The sequence below is a fragment of the Mixophyes fleayi genome, chromosome 6, assembly GCF_038048845.1.
Source record: "Mixophyes fleayi isolate aMixFle1 chromosome 6, aMixFle1.hap1, whole genome shotgun sequence".
NCBI lineage: Eukaryota > Metazoa > Chordata > Amphibia > Anura > Limnodynastidae > Mixophyes > Mixophyes fleayi.
Window position 1 is genome coordinate 157,926,408 of NC_134407.1, and position 16,329 is coordinate 157,942,736.

The 16,329-nt window shown below is 37.7% G+C and overlaps 1 protein-coding gene across 2 annotated transcripts in view; it reads right to left on the bottom strand.

The window, feature by feature from the left end:
* Nucleotides 1–16,329, bottom strand: part of RDM1 (RAD52 motif containing 1) — a 46,517-nt gene that overhangs the window by 6,077 nt on the left and 24,111 nt on the right. For both annotated transcript variants that reach the window (XM_075176884.1, XM_075176885.1), the window contains exons 4-5: nucleotides 7,320–7,482; nucleotides 6,700–6,798 (exon numbers count right to left, since the gene is read on the bottom strand). In XM_075176884.1, coding sequence (XP_075032985.1) covers nucleotides 6,700–6,798; nucleotides 7,320–7,482 — 262 coding nt within the window. The remainder of the gene's footprint in view (nucleotides 1–6,699; nucleotides 6,799–7,319; nucleotides 7,483–16,329) is intronic.

Below are 16,329 nucleotides of genomic sequence, written 5' to 3' on the forward strand. Positions count from 1 at the left end.
TGTCTTAAAATAAATGTCTGCATAATGGCCCAGAAATGTATTGGAATGAATTAATGAACTGGCATTGGCCATGCTCACATTTAGTAGTAATGCTTACATTACAAAGATCACAACTTTTGAGAAATATGACGAATCCTGGTAAAAAGTTGTTTTTCGATTTTTCTCTTTATGGCAAACAATTTCTTTTCTAAGGATTTTTTAATGGTTATGTCTTGCAATTGTTGTAGACGACACCAGTGTTTTTGAAGAATTTAAGGAATATCAAATGTGATAATAAACCTACATATCTTGAAATCTTTGTTCACATCTTTTTTTTCTTTGATGCAATATGTGGTCTTTTGAAGCTATTCAGATGGTTATAGATTTTCCCTAACTAAAATACATAATTATAATGATTTTGCTGGGTACAATTTACTGGAACAACTACTGATTTGAAATAGTACGTATGCCCTAAATTGCAATTTAGAAGACTCTGACATGTTGTAAATATATACGCTTCTTAATCACATAACCATGGGAACAAACAAGACTAGCTGTTTCCATGGTTACGGGGATCAATATAATTTGGTAGTGTGACCACTTTATTTTTCCTATTCATTATTAATGGGCTATGTGTTTGTGAACATTTTTGCAGTCTACATACTGGTTTCAACAAAGGAATTTTTGGCATTCTACTACTGCACAACAAAATAGGATTTACAATTTACTCATGTAAAATCTTTAGAGAGACATTTTGCCAACCATTCATGTCATTGTCTGTCAACCAATCCTTGGTTTTAAATAATGATGATTGTTTTGTTATATTCTTTTTTTAAATGATGTTATATACAAAACAATGAGCAGACACTCATTCCTTCAGTGGGTTTTAGGGGGAATTGACCTACTGAGGAAAATGGCAGCATGAGAGGTGAGCTTTGCTGAACCCACTCTCCTACCAATAAAAATTAGCACCAGGAAGCACACTACTTGAGACTGCTTCTACTTCAGGAGAAGACTAGGTAGGGGGTAAATGTATCAAGCTACAATTTTTTCAGAGATTTAAAATCGCAGCAAATTTTTAGTCCCCAAATCGCCAGATGTATTAAGCTACGATTTTTACCCTGATCTTCAAAAACGCTGGTCATCTCTGGCAATTTTCTGCGATTTCAAACACTCCCGTGCTTAGCAAGCCCTCCTGTGTTTACTAACTGCAAGATTAGTAAACACATCACTGTTACACAGTTCTGCTTATAGAGCCGAAGGCCTGGCAGTCAAAAGATTAAAAATAGAGAAATATTTATATAAAAAATAATAATAAAAAAAAAAAAAAAAAGAAGCGTGTTGTCCCCCGTCCAACCACTATTAACTCTATTGCTGCCAGCCTACTGCTGGTTGCGTGAAAATCGGGGGGAAAAAAAGCGTAGGGTCCCCCCGATTTTCACGCAACCAGCACTAGGCAAACCAGCCGGGGTGGTTGGCACTATAGCAGGGAGACACACGGCAGGGGTCCCCCTGCCATAATGACATACCAACCCCTTCAGCACTGGGCTGGATTCCCTAGGGAGTGGGGTCCGCAGAAAAAAATGAGCGGGCCCCCCCTCTAGGAAGACCCAGCCCAGTACTGAAAGAACTAAGGCTCTTCCTATTCCCATGGTCTGTGGGTAGCACCCACCCCCCACGGAAAATGTTCCCCGATTTCACGCAAACAGCAGTAGGCTGGCAGCACTAGGGTTAATAGTGGTCGGGCGGGGGGACTATTTTTAAACTTTTGACAGCCGCCGGAACCTGCGGCTCTATAGACAGGCAGTGTAGTGTTTACTAATCACGCAGCTAGGAAGCAGCATGTTGTATCTAGCGATTATTAAAGCAAACTCAGGAGAGTTTGCTTAATCGCAACTTTATATATTTGAGACTTGTATAGCTAGTGTGACAAACAGTCGGGACTTTGATCTCTATTGATTTTTGACAGAAACATCTCTGGCGATTTTACATAAAATCTCACTTTAATATATCCGCGAGATGAAACACCCGCGAGAAGGAGAAAAAAAAAAAACTGTTGGATTTTCAAAATCGGAGCTTGATACATTTACCCCTAGATCTCAATGATATAGCTCCACCTGCAGTCCAGGGATTCTGAGGCCTGCCTGCTCGGAGCACACTTAATCACACTCATAACAAGAAGCAGAGGTGCATCTGATCTTTGTGTGTCCCTCAAAAAGTTATCCACGACATAGCCCCTACACGTGGTCACATTTACCAATATCTCAGCAACATATTGAATAAACAAAGAACAGCTGCTGACATGATGGTACTTTTTTTTTTTAAAGCTTGCACTTCTGATGCTAAAACCAGTTGCAACATTAACTAGTCCTTGGACATGGATCCGTATAATGTCCATGCGCTAAACATGACTTACAAGACTATAAATCCCTCCAAAGAACGTTTAAAGAGTTCATCCAGCATGGTCTGTGAACTACCTTCTATTACATTTTTTACAGCTCTAAAACAGCATTGAACTAAAGAGTTACGACCCTGGCGCAAGCGCCAACTTCCTCTTCAGAATCCACTTTGGTTGTGGAAAGCCAAAACTGAGGGAGAAGAGGAACCCATACATAGGAGAAACATCTGGAATACATTAGGACTGTTTGAGGCTCTGAAACCATTATATGTATTTGGTTACATTTTTATATTAGGTCTTGATAAATAAAAGGATGATTTTGATTACTAATAAAATTTACTACTGGTGTTTTTCCATTACGATAACTGGCATTAGAAGTGGCATGCAGATGGCTAGACCAGAGGAGAATCGGTAGTTTTGGGCACAAATCCAGGCACTATTAGGTAAAAGAATTTCTCTATGGGTTTTGCCTCAGATATTGACCTAAATGACTTCTGCCTACTGCATCTGACTATTACAAATTCTAGGTTATAAGACCTTTCCTTGAAATATGGTTATTAGTTATTTGAATCAGGCTACCTGAACAAAGAGAAGGAAATATAACTTGTTTTCTAGGCTGCTTCCTTCTCTTGAGAAAAAAACAAAAAAAACAAAAACACAAAACAAAACCTTTTGATAGAAGGTGTAGGTATGTGTGTGCTATGTGAATGGAGTATTACAAGAACAGGCAGGTAAAACCAGATCTTGCACAAGCAAGGAAAATGTGTATCCACTACAGTAATGCATATATGTTAAGTGGCTTCACAAATGATCAACCACTAGGAGAATGTACCAAGTAAAGTATGAAGTTATGGGCAGCATGGTGGCTAAGTGGTTAGCAATTCTGCCTTACAGCACTGGGGTCATGAGTTCAATTCCTGACCATGGCCTTATCTGTGAGGAGTTTATATGTTCTCCTTGTGTTTGCTTGGGTTTCCTCCGGGTGCTCCGGTTTCCTCCCATACTCCAAAAACATACTGGTAGGTTAATTGGCTGCTAAAAAAATGACCATAGTATGTGTATGTTAGGGAATTTAGACTGTAAGCCCCAATGGGGCAGGGACTGATGTGAGTGAGTTCTCTGCACAGCGCTGCGGAATTAGTGGCGCTATATAAATAAATGATGATGATGAAGTTAAAAAGTAAAGGTTTACTGATTACAAGGAGGGGGGGAATTCAATTCCCCACGAATTAGCGCGGCGTTAAATGTATTACTGTTATTATTTTAACCAGGCTTTCTGCTCGCAGCTCAGCGAGCAAAAAGCCAGCGTTAAAACTACTGTAATAACGGTAATTAAGCGCATTTCTGTAATTGAATTACCTCCCAGGAATTTGTTTTTATAAAATCATGGTTTCAGGGGTTTTTTCCCCTTTTTAAAAGGTACCTTCAGTTTAAGAGAAATTAAAAGGTCTCTTTGGACCTATAAGACAAGCACTTTGAAAAAAGTGCTGTTGGGGTCTAATAGTGTAATCTGAAAGATTAGGTTATCAACTGCTATATTATTTCACCATTTTTTTATATGTGTATATACATTTTCTAAAAGGTTACTTTAATATAATAGTAAATTAAATGAATAAAAAAATGCATCTTTGAAATTTTTTCTAAGAGACAAGGAGCTAGGGTTTTTTGTCTATGTAGAAGGAGTTGAATGAAAGTGAAATGAACGTATGAATGTAAATATGCAATTAGATATGAAATGGTTAATTACACACATGTATACACACATTCAATTTTGAATTCATTGTTGAAGAATTTAAAGAAAAGAAGTATCTTTAAAAGTACTGGTAATAGTTTAAACTGTCTCTTAACCTACTTGCTGTAATATCAACTGAAGGACTTTGTCCCAAGTTCATGTCAAATGTACCATACAATTTTTTACATTATATGATGTTCTTGTCTTTGGAAAAATTACCAATTAAAAAGGAATACAACCCATAATAATAACCTCTGAAACAAACAAAATAACCAGTGTCATTGATATATACATACCCAATGATGCATCTCTCCTAGGGTTTACTATAACCAAATCATGTTTCATAATGCATATGTGCAGACAATTGCAGAATGTTTAATGCTGTATCTCTACTGTGGTTCCAAAGGGTGTTATGGTATATTTTTGGAACCCTTTAATAGAACCGTTGGACCCGAGAGCGATAATGAAAGAGTTGTGTTGGCAAGCTAATCCGTTTTACAACCCGTTTAAGGTCACAGAGGAGAAAAAGTTTGGGGAAAGGAAGATTAAGGTCTAAAAAGGTAGTTGTGTGGCAAATTGTCAGTTTTTGCGTTTCAGTCTGCAACTGGGAAATTATTCAAAACTTCTAGCCTTCCCACCAGCCGCCGATTATACCATGAGTGTAGTTCTGTAGTTTATAGGTTTCATTTACATTTTATTTTGAAAAGAGCTGCATATATTTGTCAAATTGTTAACAATATTTATTCAATAAGCATTGTGTCTATACGTGTCTGTATTTTTATATTTAGATCTCTCTTGAATGGCCACAATGTTTAGAGAGCCATGGGACATTCAACTTGCTATCACAGATAAGAAAAGTTTAGCGCTATGGAGGAATTCAGGCAGGATTTTCATATCCAACTACATAGAAGAGAGCACAGAAGAATTCTGTATGGTTGGCTTTATACCTGTTCTAGAATACCAACATTTTACCAGGTTTCTCCCCTCTGTTCTTTAGGGGCACCATGATAAAGACATTAATTTTATTGTGTAGTGGATTGTGACTGGATCACTGATAAATAACTTTTGGTATGAATTTATTTAAAGGAAATAGCGCAGGCCGCTGATTTATATAAATTGCCAATGCACTTATTTTTTTATATTGTGTATGTTTTGATATAGGGAAATCTTTAATTTCTGAGACCAAGGGAAGAAATTTGTCTCTTGTTTAACCTTGCTATAGGATATGCCTATTTCTGATGTATATTTCTGATACAATGAGCCTTTGTTTACAAAGCCTTTGTGTATTGTGATGTGGGAAACTGGCTTGTTTTTGTTGTTCTGTGTGAATATGTATTCTGAACGGTCTGATGAAATGCCCCGTGCTAATTAGATCTTTTGATGTGTGAAGGTCCAACATTGAAGGCAGGAACTTTTAATTAAGACTGGCTCCTGGATTCTCTGCTTCTGAAAACCAGCTGCAGGACATCACAGCATTTCTAGAATTTCACATACAAGTGTAAATATGGCTAGCTTTCCAATGCATGTAAATCCATGTTTGTGTAAATAGAGTACATCCTGATACTAAAAATAGCCTGTGTCTGAACAGTATAAAAGATGAGTTGTTTGAGCATGTAATGTATTCTTCTGATTTCAACTGACTTGATCACTGAGACCTTGAATCAAGATGTTTATTTGTTCTTATTGGTTAAAGACTGGCTTGAAAACATCTTTAATATTGCTGTATTCCTGTGATCTGCAGATTAGATCCAAAATCTAATCCGTTCTCCGGCTGTCTGAGGTTTGGACCAAAGCTTTTCCAGTGCCACCACTCTGCCTGCTACCCATGCAGCCCTGGTTAGTGTGATAGGCCAGGGGGGATCAATCCACAGCAACCCTGATCTATAGTGAGAGGTCAGGAGTACCAGCCCGGTTACACCAGCAACGAGGCACACTAGCAGCGTCAGTTACCCAGAAGGATTGTGGTTCTGAGTGCCATAGAAGGAGCTCAGTGGTGGCAGCAGGCCCCTCCCACTGTGGCAGGAGGGGCATATACGGAATAACGAAAGGGGACAGTGGCAAAGTAAGCCCAGCCGGTTCCCAGCAGCAACAGACAGGGTGGCATAGGTGGTCCATCCTGTCACATGGATATTTAAGGAGATGGTTGCAGATGTCCAATCTAGCGTATTCTTGGTACAAGGGAGGCAGCAATCGAAAGCTGTCCTCCTGAGCCTGAAGCAGAGATCAGATTTTAGTTGTTTGGGAAAGCTTACAAATTTTAAACTTGACTGGCTCCCATGATTTTCTTGCCACTGGGAACACATCTGGGTAGTCAGGTATATTAATTCATTTGGCTTGAAATTCAAGGATCACATTTGTTCTTTTCCAGCCCTTTTTCTTAGCATGGATGTAGTTTATTACCAATAGGCATTTGAGTACTGTATTTTATGCTTACGTACTATTTACGCTTATATGCTTCTCTTTAGGTCTTAACTTTTGTCATTAAAAACAAACATCTGAGTGGGTACAGTGGATCCCATTATGGGAGTTCAAATTAGGTAAAACAGGGCGGTGCCTGATCTTTTAAAAACAAAAACACAAAATGTCTTACCAAAAACCACCAAAAGGATCTTTTGGAAAGCATTAGACAAAGCCCTTTGCACAGCATATTTCTGCAACTTTCCATTCTTTAAAAGAAATTCCATTGGATCTGAAATACAAATGTTCATTTTGAAGTACATAACTTTGGGTTTAGTGAGCAAGTAAAATGTTACTACCAAAAGCCTGTACTGCATACATTTTGGGCACCTTTCATCTACCTACAGGCATCTACTTTTTATGCTAATCGTGAAAATGCAGCCTATAAGTCATAGCCATCAGAAGAGTATGGTATTGAGCACAAGTCACATCACACCAGTATGAACTAGGAGACTTTTTATAAACTAGTATCAGGATGTCAATACAGTGAGATGGAGCGTGAAACAAATAAGGTGTACAGCGTGCAAAGAATGTGCCAACTTCCACAGTTTTTGCTGTATAGCCCACCAAATGATTTGTTTACTCAAAATGGAACACCAACCAGAAAGAAGGAGAAGTAAAGTCTTGTAAGGCTTCAAATGCCAATCACTAGGGTTCATTAGGCAATGTCAAGATTTTTAGCATGTATGTGAATCTTGAAGAGGGGGGGGGGCTTCACAATTTTTAAATGTTGAAAAATAATGAAGAAAGTACCATTCTGCTTCTCAATATTCTCCTGTACAACTCCAACTCCTCTGCTGCTAACTCCATGATAAGGAAGAGTCACTTGAACAACACACAAGTATCTTAACTGTGCCTGCTCCTTCGGACTGTTTTCCTCCTCTGCCTCATCATCCAGGCCGGAGATATTCTGAAGCTGAGGAGAAAACACAAACATAGTGTATACACTAACATTTTCCATATGACAAATCTTTCAGTTAGTCATGATTTCTGATTTTACTGGATATGGTTCCAAAATTGCAGAACGCATTACAAAACAGACCAGAGGAGAGTTTGGATAGAGACCCTTCAAACTCTTTGTGAGGTTTTAGTTAGTAACAGTAGTGCAAATGTGTGCCATGCACTAACCAACAGTGACTGAAAACTTACTTTCATTAACCTACTTTGCATTAGACCAATCAAAACCAGATGCAGATTGGTGGTTATAAGTTACTAAACTGAACAAGCTTATACCTATATTGTAAATAATCCTGTACCTGGTAATAGTGGTCTTGGGGATTGTTTATGAGTCATTTTACACAAGTTTCTATACCAGAGAATACAAATTTTACTGCATTTATCTATGAGCAAATTATGCTTGTTAAAATACAGTATCACCATAATAAATGGTTTAACATGAATGAAGCGCTACAATTATTTCCACATATGGGTTATGTAATACTCTGGAAATGTGGTATCACTTAATTAACATTGACGTTGCCATGTGACATAATACACATGTGCCGTATGGTCTCGTACAGAACTACAATTGAGAACTACAACTCCCAACATGGTTTTATCATAGCCATCAGTAAAATACTATAGCTACACAAAACCCTTATTTACATAAAGCATAAAGATATCATTCAAGTACTGTGAGTTATTAAACACAGTAGAAGACTGAAAGAAGGAAATACTGAAAAATAGGTCACACTTCCAAGATCCATAACTATAATTCACTGCAAAAAGATTCATTCAGGCCTGCTGCGTACATCAACTGCACCAACTACAGATAATATTTATAATACTGTCACGAACACGCTCTCAGCTTCCGTGACTTTGGGTGTTTACTGGTTACACACGATTCCAGCACTCAAGTCTCTCTCTACCTATCACACAGGTTTTATATACCTGCTGAATCGCCCCACAGCAGCACTCTCACACCCCCACACACTTCAGGTTTGCCACCACCTATTGAATACGGGCAATAGGACCCTGATATACTGTCCCACACTGGCACACAAGACTTCTGGCTACCCACAGGTTAGCAAAGCCCACACCAGCAATCAAAGGGTTATCTCATCACACCTCCAGACTGTTACACAAATGTAAATGCAAGCACACACTAGGCTTGTTAGTCAAATGTGTTAACAAATCACACATCTGCATTTAGAGGGTTAACTTGGTCGAGCTATATTTTTCTTAACAGGCTAATGGATTTGTTAGAGTATCAAGGACACCACTTATTAAATTATAGATTTAATATACAAAAGGTACAGGGCATTCAGATATAAAAAAAATACAATAAACAACTGACATGACATACACAAGCAAAACAGTTTAAAATAAAAGGGATTACATTCAGAGTATAATTTACATGAGTTGTATAATCTGGGCCATGGGAAATTGGCTGGGAAGATGGACAGCTTATCAATGTGGATTGATTTTCCCAAAAGACTGACAATTTGTTGTAACTGGTCTCAGTTTGTTTAATGACACCTTTACACCTTTCCCCACCTCTCGGGGGGTTGTGGTCTGTGACACATTTTTCAATCACCATTTGCATGTTGCCCGATTTACTATCCAATTTCACTATGTGGCCTAACTAACTTTTCTGTGGAACGACACACAGACCCAATTTTATTATTAATAGATCCCCTATGAATTTACCCATCTATTGATACCAAACAAGCCTAGGTACACTATGCCAGTTTGAGGTTATACTCATTTCCTAAACCTATCTGTGGCAGAATTCTTAATTTGACATATGAGCTGCCCTTCATCATGCTATTGAAGAATATGTGGTTGATCACTACTTTTATTGATTTTAAGTGGAATATTTTAAAACTGAATTATTCTTGTCTATATAAAATATAGCCAAGTCAGTTTTGAGCCAGACAACATGCTGAGCGGTTCCTAAAAGTCTATTCAGGTGTCAAAACTCCATCCTAGGTGAGGATATATCTCACTGCAGGGGCCTTAGAAGATAGTATCACTGGTAACAGCTTCAAAACACTAGGATGTGCAGAGCCACCGAATACACACACAACAGACTCTCTGGCTTCACATTTTACACTTTAGTAGCTTAACTTATCAATGGATTCATTTGATATACCATATTTACACTGCAGTTATGATTTAGGCCTTATGCCCCACAATTATGTGATGGGTTAACCCTTATAAATATCAAAGTTCTCTATGTTCACGACAAATACTTTAATTAATTAATGTATACATTGGGTGTGTGGAATAGATATGTCTGGGAACCATCAATTGATCTTTGAGTGGAGTATTTGATAATCGTGTCACTACTAGAGAGTTAACTGCTGTAAAGCATTAGAATAAACTGGTTACCACATTTCTAACGCATTAATGTTATAGTAAAGAACAGTGTCAAATATAAAAGTTGTATTGTTAAAATCCATACTGATTTGTACGAATAGAGGAAGCAAATCTTATACAGTAGAAAAGGTGGAGATACTGATATAGGATATAATTTTACAAAAAACTTTACTGGGAATGGCGAAATTACTTGGATGAATAGAGGTGTCTAAATTATAGAAATTTGTCATCCCTCCCAACACCTGTGGATCTCAAATACCAACTCTGGGTTTATAGTCCCTACCGAGGTGTTGGAGTTATACAAATTAAACTTCTTGGTAACAAAATGATAGGATTAGATACTAACAAACCTTAAAGCTGGTCAGAACAAATCTATTCAAAACAAGAAAAAAAAATATTTTTACATCCCATGTTAGTCTTCGTCATTCACCTTGACAAAGATTCAGTGGGAGTGGAAACACGTTGAGGAAGGAAGTTATGATATTTTCTGTTTTGTGCATCCTGCCAAGATTTATTCTATCTAACCAAGAGGTATTCTTTTGTATTATCACCCTGGGGAAATTAACAACAAAGAAAGATTTATTACACACTGCATTTTAGACTTCTGAATCTGGTAGTAGTCCCTACATATATCAATTTTTTTAATCTACGTATTTGTTAATTTCTTGCGATAAGAGTGCAAAACTTTTTACTATTAAAAATTCCAGTAAATCAAAAATAATATTGTGCCAAATACATTTTTTTTTTTTATTTCTTTTCATATTTACTATACAACTGGTGGTGATGAGAATTTGAGACGTTTATATCCTATGTGGGGGAATATCAGTCCATTATCAAGAAATTCATTGAAGGCTGGATTTAAAGAAAACTTCCTGTAAGTTGTTTTTACCATCAAGGGGCTCTACATTTGGAAGATACCTTGTATCACTGTAAAAATGTATCACTTTAAAGACACCTAAGAAACAAAATATTTTGTAAGCTGACTACCACTGGGATACTGTATTGGAGTGCCTTTTGAACACTCAAAGTGTGAAAAATTCACTATATATAAGTTTGCCATTATATTATTGTTATTGGTCACAGAATTACACTATTGTTGTGTTTTTTCATTGCATATTTATTGAGTTGAATTGAAGATATGGAAAATAAGATACAGGTAATATAGGTTTCTCTATAGGTAAAATAGGTTTCTCTACATACACCAGATGAAATTAAGTATTTTATTCTTTACTTAGGACACTAAAGGGGTTTTAAGACAGTGCTTGGTTCACTTTATTTTTGTAATTCTATATTGGCTTTAAGTTCATGTATGGCTTAGATTAAAGGACACTAGGCAGCAGTCTATTGTGAAGCACTGTATGTAATCTTATATTATTTTGATTTACGAATTCTAAAAAACGTGCACAAATATTAGCTACCTGATGAACCGTTATAAATACCAAAATACAGGGACACCAAACTAGTTTTCAGTCTGGTAAATCTATTTCGATCAATATAAATCTGATGACTTATGAGCGCTACCCCCATGAATCTATAGGAACAGACATTTTCCTTTTACTAGCTGCTTCAAAGGAGTTCAACTCAATTGAGTGAAATTATCTGTGGCAAGGCACGACTAACATGGGATTAGGTCCCAGATTCCTGAAATAGGTTAACCACAGATCGGTTACTAGAATACTTGCTGGGGGTTCCGTTCTTCCTTTGAATTGTAAAGAGGCAGCAGTAGCCTTTACTCAATACAGTACTCTTATTGCCACAGCAGCTTTGCCACTGTCTACTAATATCAGGAAAAATGTAAATATCAAACGGACTGAGTATCAAGGTAGTAGCTGAAAAAGTCGTGATGTATGTAAGCAATACCTTGCTTTTCCTTAACGATCCACATGCCTCACTGGATGTGGCCCTACACACCATCAAAATATTTTGGTCACACTTAGACCTTTGAATTTACTGTGATAAATATTTTATATTCACAACTAATCAAATATATTGTAAAGTAATTTTTGCACAATTTAGATTAGTTTGGTCCAGCACCTTAAAATATCTGACAATTATTACCAGCCACTGGGGGATTATATTATATTAACAATGATGCAAAAGAAAACACCCGTGGCGTTAGACAGGCTGTGATGCAAAGGACAGCTGCGAGAGATCTGCAGTCCCCATAAAAAATGTATATCAAAAACCAGAAACAGCAGCAATGAACCTTGAATCACACAAATGATGAATATGTGTACTGCGGATAATTCATAAACTTATTTATTAGTACATAAAATAAATTTAAAATACAAAATATAAAAATTATAGATAATAAAATCTCAAAAGGTCACATCAAGATATTATGTAGCCTGGAAATGGAAACATGCACCTGTATGCCCAGTATGAGCCTATACTAATAGATTTGACAAAGAAATGATCAAGTGATAATAGATCCTTCATATATAATAATTCACATATTCCATGTATTTAAGCTGTTTAGCATGTATACTATATATCGTGAGGTCCTAGAGCAATATGGAGCAAACAATATTGCATCCAAAAGGAGAGTATTTGTTATCAACAATTCATAGACCGCTACATGTGAGTCCTAGAGTGTATATAGTACTACAATGTCCTCAGCCAATATATTGGACTAATATATGGATATTAAGCAGTGAACTTAAGCTGCATATATTGATGTTTTTTTGCCAGAATCATGAGAAACACAGTCTGTCTAATCACACAGCTGCGTGTGCTTACAAAAGTGTTACTCACGAACCACTGCAATCCTGGGTCACTATGATGCCGCCTCTCTCTCTCATGAGTAGTATATTCCACATATTGAATTTGAGGGGTACAAAATCAGTCCACTCGCACAACTAAGTATGCATCTAGAGATGTAACTCCCGGACCACTGAGATCATGAGTCACTCAGAGACTCCACCTCTCTCTCATGTATACAATGTATCCCACGATCTTGTAATTGGCTGTGCACAGACACTTCTGTTCTCCGAATATAGTGCCCCGGCAGCATTTCAGCAATAATAACAAAAACAAACAGCTAATGGAGCTTGTGGGCTCCAATCTGTAGTTATAATTAAATCCAGGCGACAAGGTTATACCAGTTTGACTCGTTTCATTGCTATGCAGCGAGGACATTATAATACTATATACACTCTAGGACTCACATGTGGAGGTCCATGAATTTGATAACAAACTCTCCTTTTGGATGCAATATTGTTGGCTCCATATGGGCTCATACTGGACACACAGGTACATGTTTCCATTTCCAGGCTACATAATATCTTGATGTGATCTTGTGAGATTTTATTATTTATAATTTTTATATTTTGTATTTTAAATTTATTTTATGTACTAATAAGTTTATGAATTAATTATCTACAGTACACGAATTTATCATTTGTGTAATTCAAGGTTCATTGCTGCCATTTCTGGTTTTTACTATACATATTAAAAATTATACCACTTAGTTATTGTCAAGATTAAAAAAGAGATTGATAAATAGCGAACCTTAACATCGACACCTTCTGGGCAAATTAGTTTATAAAAATTACCTTTCGTCCCGACGTGTTAAATGCATCACAACAGAGTAATAAAAATATTCCTATGTGGAGCATTTTAAATATCAGCTCCTTACTCACTCTTCTATTTGGTCAGGCAAAAGATACAGGTTAGCTCAGTATAGCAGAACCCCAGAAAAAAGGTTGGGCTCGAGTATCTGGTTTGTTCTAGATATTGCCTGGCCTTAGAGCTTGTTCATTTCAATTAACTCAGGATATTTCCAGTGCAGAATGTATTCTAGTTCAAACCTGCTACAGTAGTCCAGAAACTATGAGATACGCAATCTTTTTTTTTTTAAACTCTTTATTTGTAGAGGAAACAACAGGAACAGTACAGATAACATTTTGGACAAGAAAAATATTAATAATCAAAGTGTTTCCTCTGAGTTTTATACTTTTATATCGGTGGGGGAAAGAGAAGGGAAGGGAGGGTGGGGGGTAGAAAGGCACAAATATTGTCAACAATATAACTAATAAACCAATAGGCACGCAAACTTGGAACATTGCTAGGAAAAGCTAGGGCACACAGTTACAATGACTGCACGAGAGAGGGGTAGCATACAGACATTACTCACCATCCGCGCACCAATTCCAGCCTGGGGGGTCCAGAGGCGGCCCAAGAGCTATGTTCCATCTGCAGGAGGAGGAGCCGTACTGGAAAGGCAGCTACGGCTTTCTAGAAAGTACCACGGGGCCCACACCTTATCAAAGTTATATGATTTATCATGAAGGTAGCACGTTATACTTTCCATGCTTGCGACATGTCCTATGTACGACCGTAACTCCTGCATAGAGGGAGCCCTAGGGTCTTTCCAGTGCTTTGCTATTAGGGATTTAGCGGCTGCCAGAAAATGAGAGATAAGCTTGTTAGAGGGCGCGCTCTCATCAGGTATAGGGCGAGAGAGAAGGAATGACCAGGGGTCCTTACTTATCTGTTGTTCTGACACAGAGTTTATGAGTGTAAGAACCATGTTCCAGAAAGGAACTATGCGAGGGCAGGTCCACCATATGTGTAGCATCGTACCTCTCTGGCCACATTCCCGCCAGCAGCTCGGAGTGGCCGTAGGAAACATTCGAGACAACTTATCAGGAGTATAGTACCACCTATAGTACACTTTATAGGCAGTTTCCTTAATTAATGTAGAGATCGAGCTCTTGGCAATCCCCTCCCTGACCTCCTCCCAGCATAAGTCGTCTGGAGGAGGACCCAAGTCATTTTCCCATTCCCGCTCATGTCTGAGATACGCAATCTTAGGATCACAACATGCGTTTGAACCTCAATCTTACTTAAAATCAGGAAAGATCTCTCATATAAACTGCAGATACAGTACCTCCTCCAGTACCATGCTTTAGAGAAATACCCATTTAACAGAATCTGAAAACAATAATACCCTCCTTAAGTATATGTTTAAACATGAATTATACAGGCTTTGATGATAATGTTCTGTAGCCAACTTTTCTGTCCAATTTCCACACTACAGTGGTCATTTACAATATACAAGTGTGGTCTATAAATCTTTAGGTGTACAAGTGTGCCTAATAACGCATATATATTAACAAGGTGCACATATACATACACACATATACATACACATATATACATACACACACACACACACACACCCCACTGTCTTTGAAAACATCCTTGTAAAATAAATATGCACCTACATTTGTAGATTTGAAAAAAACATGCAAGATAGAAAGAGTGACAATATCACATCAAAATTGACTTCCACTTTAGCACTATACCTTTCAACAATATGTAAAAATACTGCTGGTTCACATCACAGTTTCAATAGTCCTTGATTCCGTCAATCAATATGGCCAGCTCTTGAACTTCAAAATAAATTCAGATAAATCTGAAGTGCTCCCCTTCAATATCCCCCAGCACCTTCTAAGCACTTTGGAATCCAACTTTCAGTTTCAATAGAAATCCAAACTGAAATATTAGGGATTCATCTCGCCAAATACTATGACCTCCCATACTCTGATAACTTCCCAACACTTTTCATACTATTAAAAAGGATCTTCGCAGCTACCCTTCCAATCCATTAAATATGATGGGAAGCCCAGGAGCAGTCAAAATTAATGTGTTTCCCAGACTCCTCTACCTTTTCCAAACCATCCCAGTTAGAGTTCCCTCCACCACCCTCAAATACCTTCAGAGCCGCATCACAAGATTTGTTTGAGCTTGTAGATGACCCAGAGTCAGCCTAAAGGTCCTTTATAAGCACCATAAAGAGAGGGGTTTAGGCTTCCCTTGCCTACACAAAAATTACTTGGCCTCACACAGATACTACTGGCACACGCACATACTAGGCTATGGGTTGATATTGAAAAAGACACCTTCACATGTATTCACCCTAGTTCCTTTTTTGGACAGACCCTAAATATCACCCCCAGTGACCACTGTTCCTTCTGACTCTCAGACTTTCGTTGTCAATCTGGACCTGCTGCACCTGCACATTTCTTTTGATAAAAGACCCCCTCTGTATGACTTATGGAATAATCCTGATTTTCCTCCGGGACTCCACCCAACACGTTTTAAAGACTGGACATCTTGCAAAAATTAATTCTTCCACAACATTGTGTCAGTAAAGTTCCAAACTCCTGGATCTCTATGGGCTACCTTTGTCTGCTTTTTATTAGTACTTACAGATACACCGTTTCTATAACGATAAAATTAAAAGGTTAAATCCCATATATCCCTTATGTAATGGAAGCCTTCTGTCTCAACAGATTCTCCTCCAGCACCCAGATATTAACCTTTTACTCACTTCCTATTAAACATGGCCAATTGACCATGGAGCTTCATGAACTCAGGTGGGAAGGGGACATGGGTGAATCTCTCAGTCCTGAAGACTGGTCCCAAATAAGCGAAG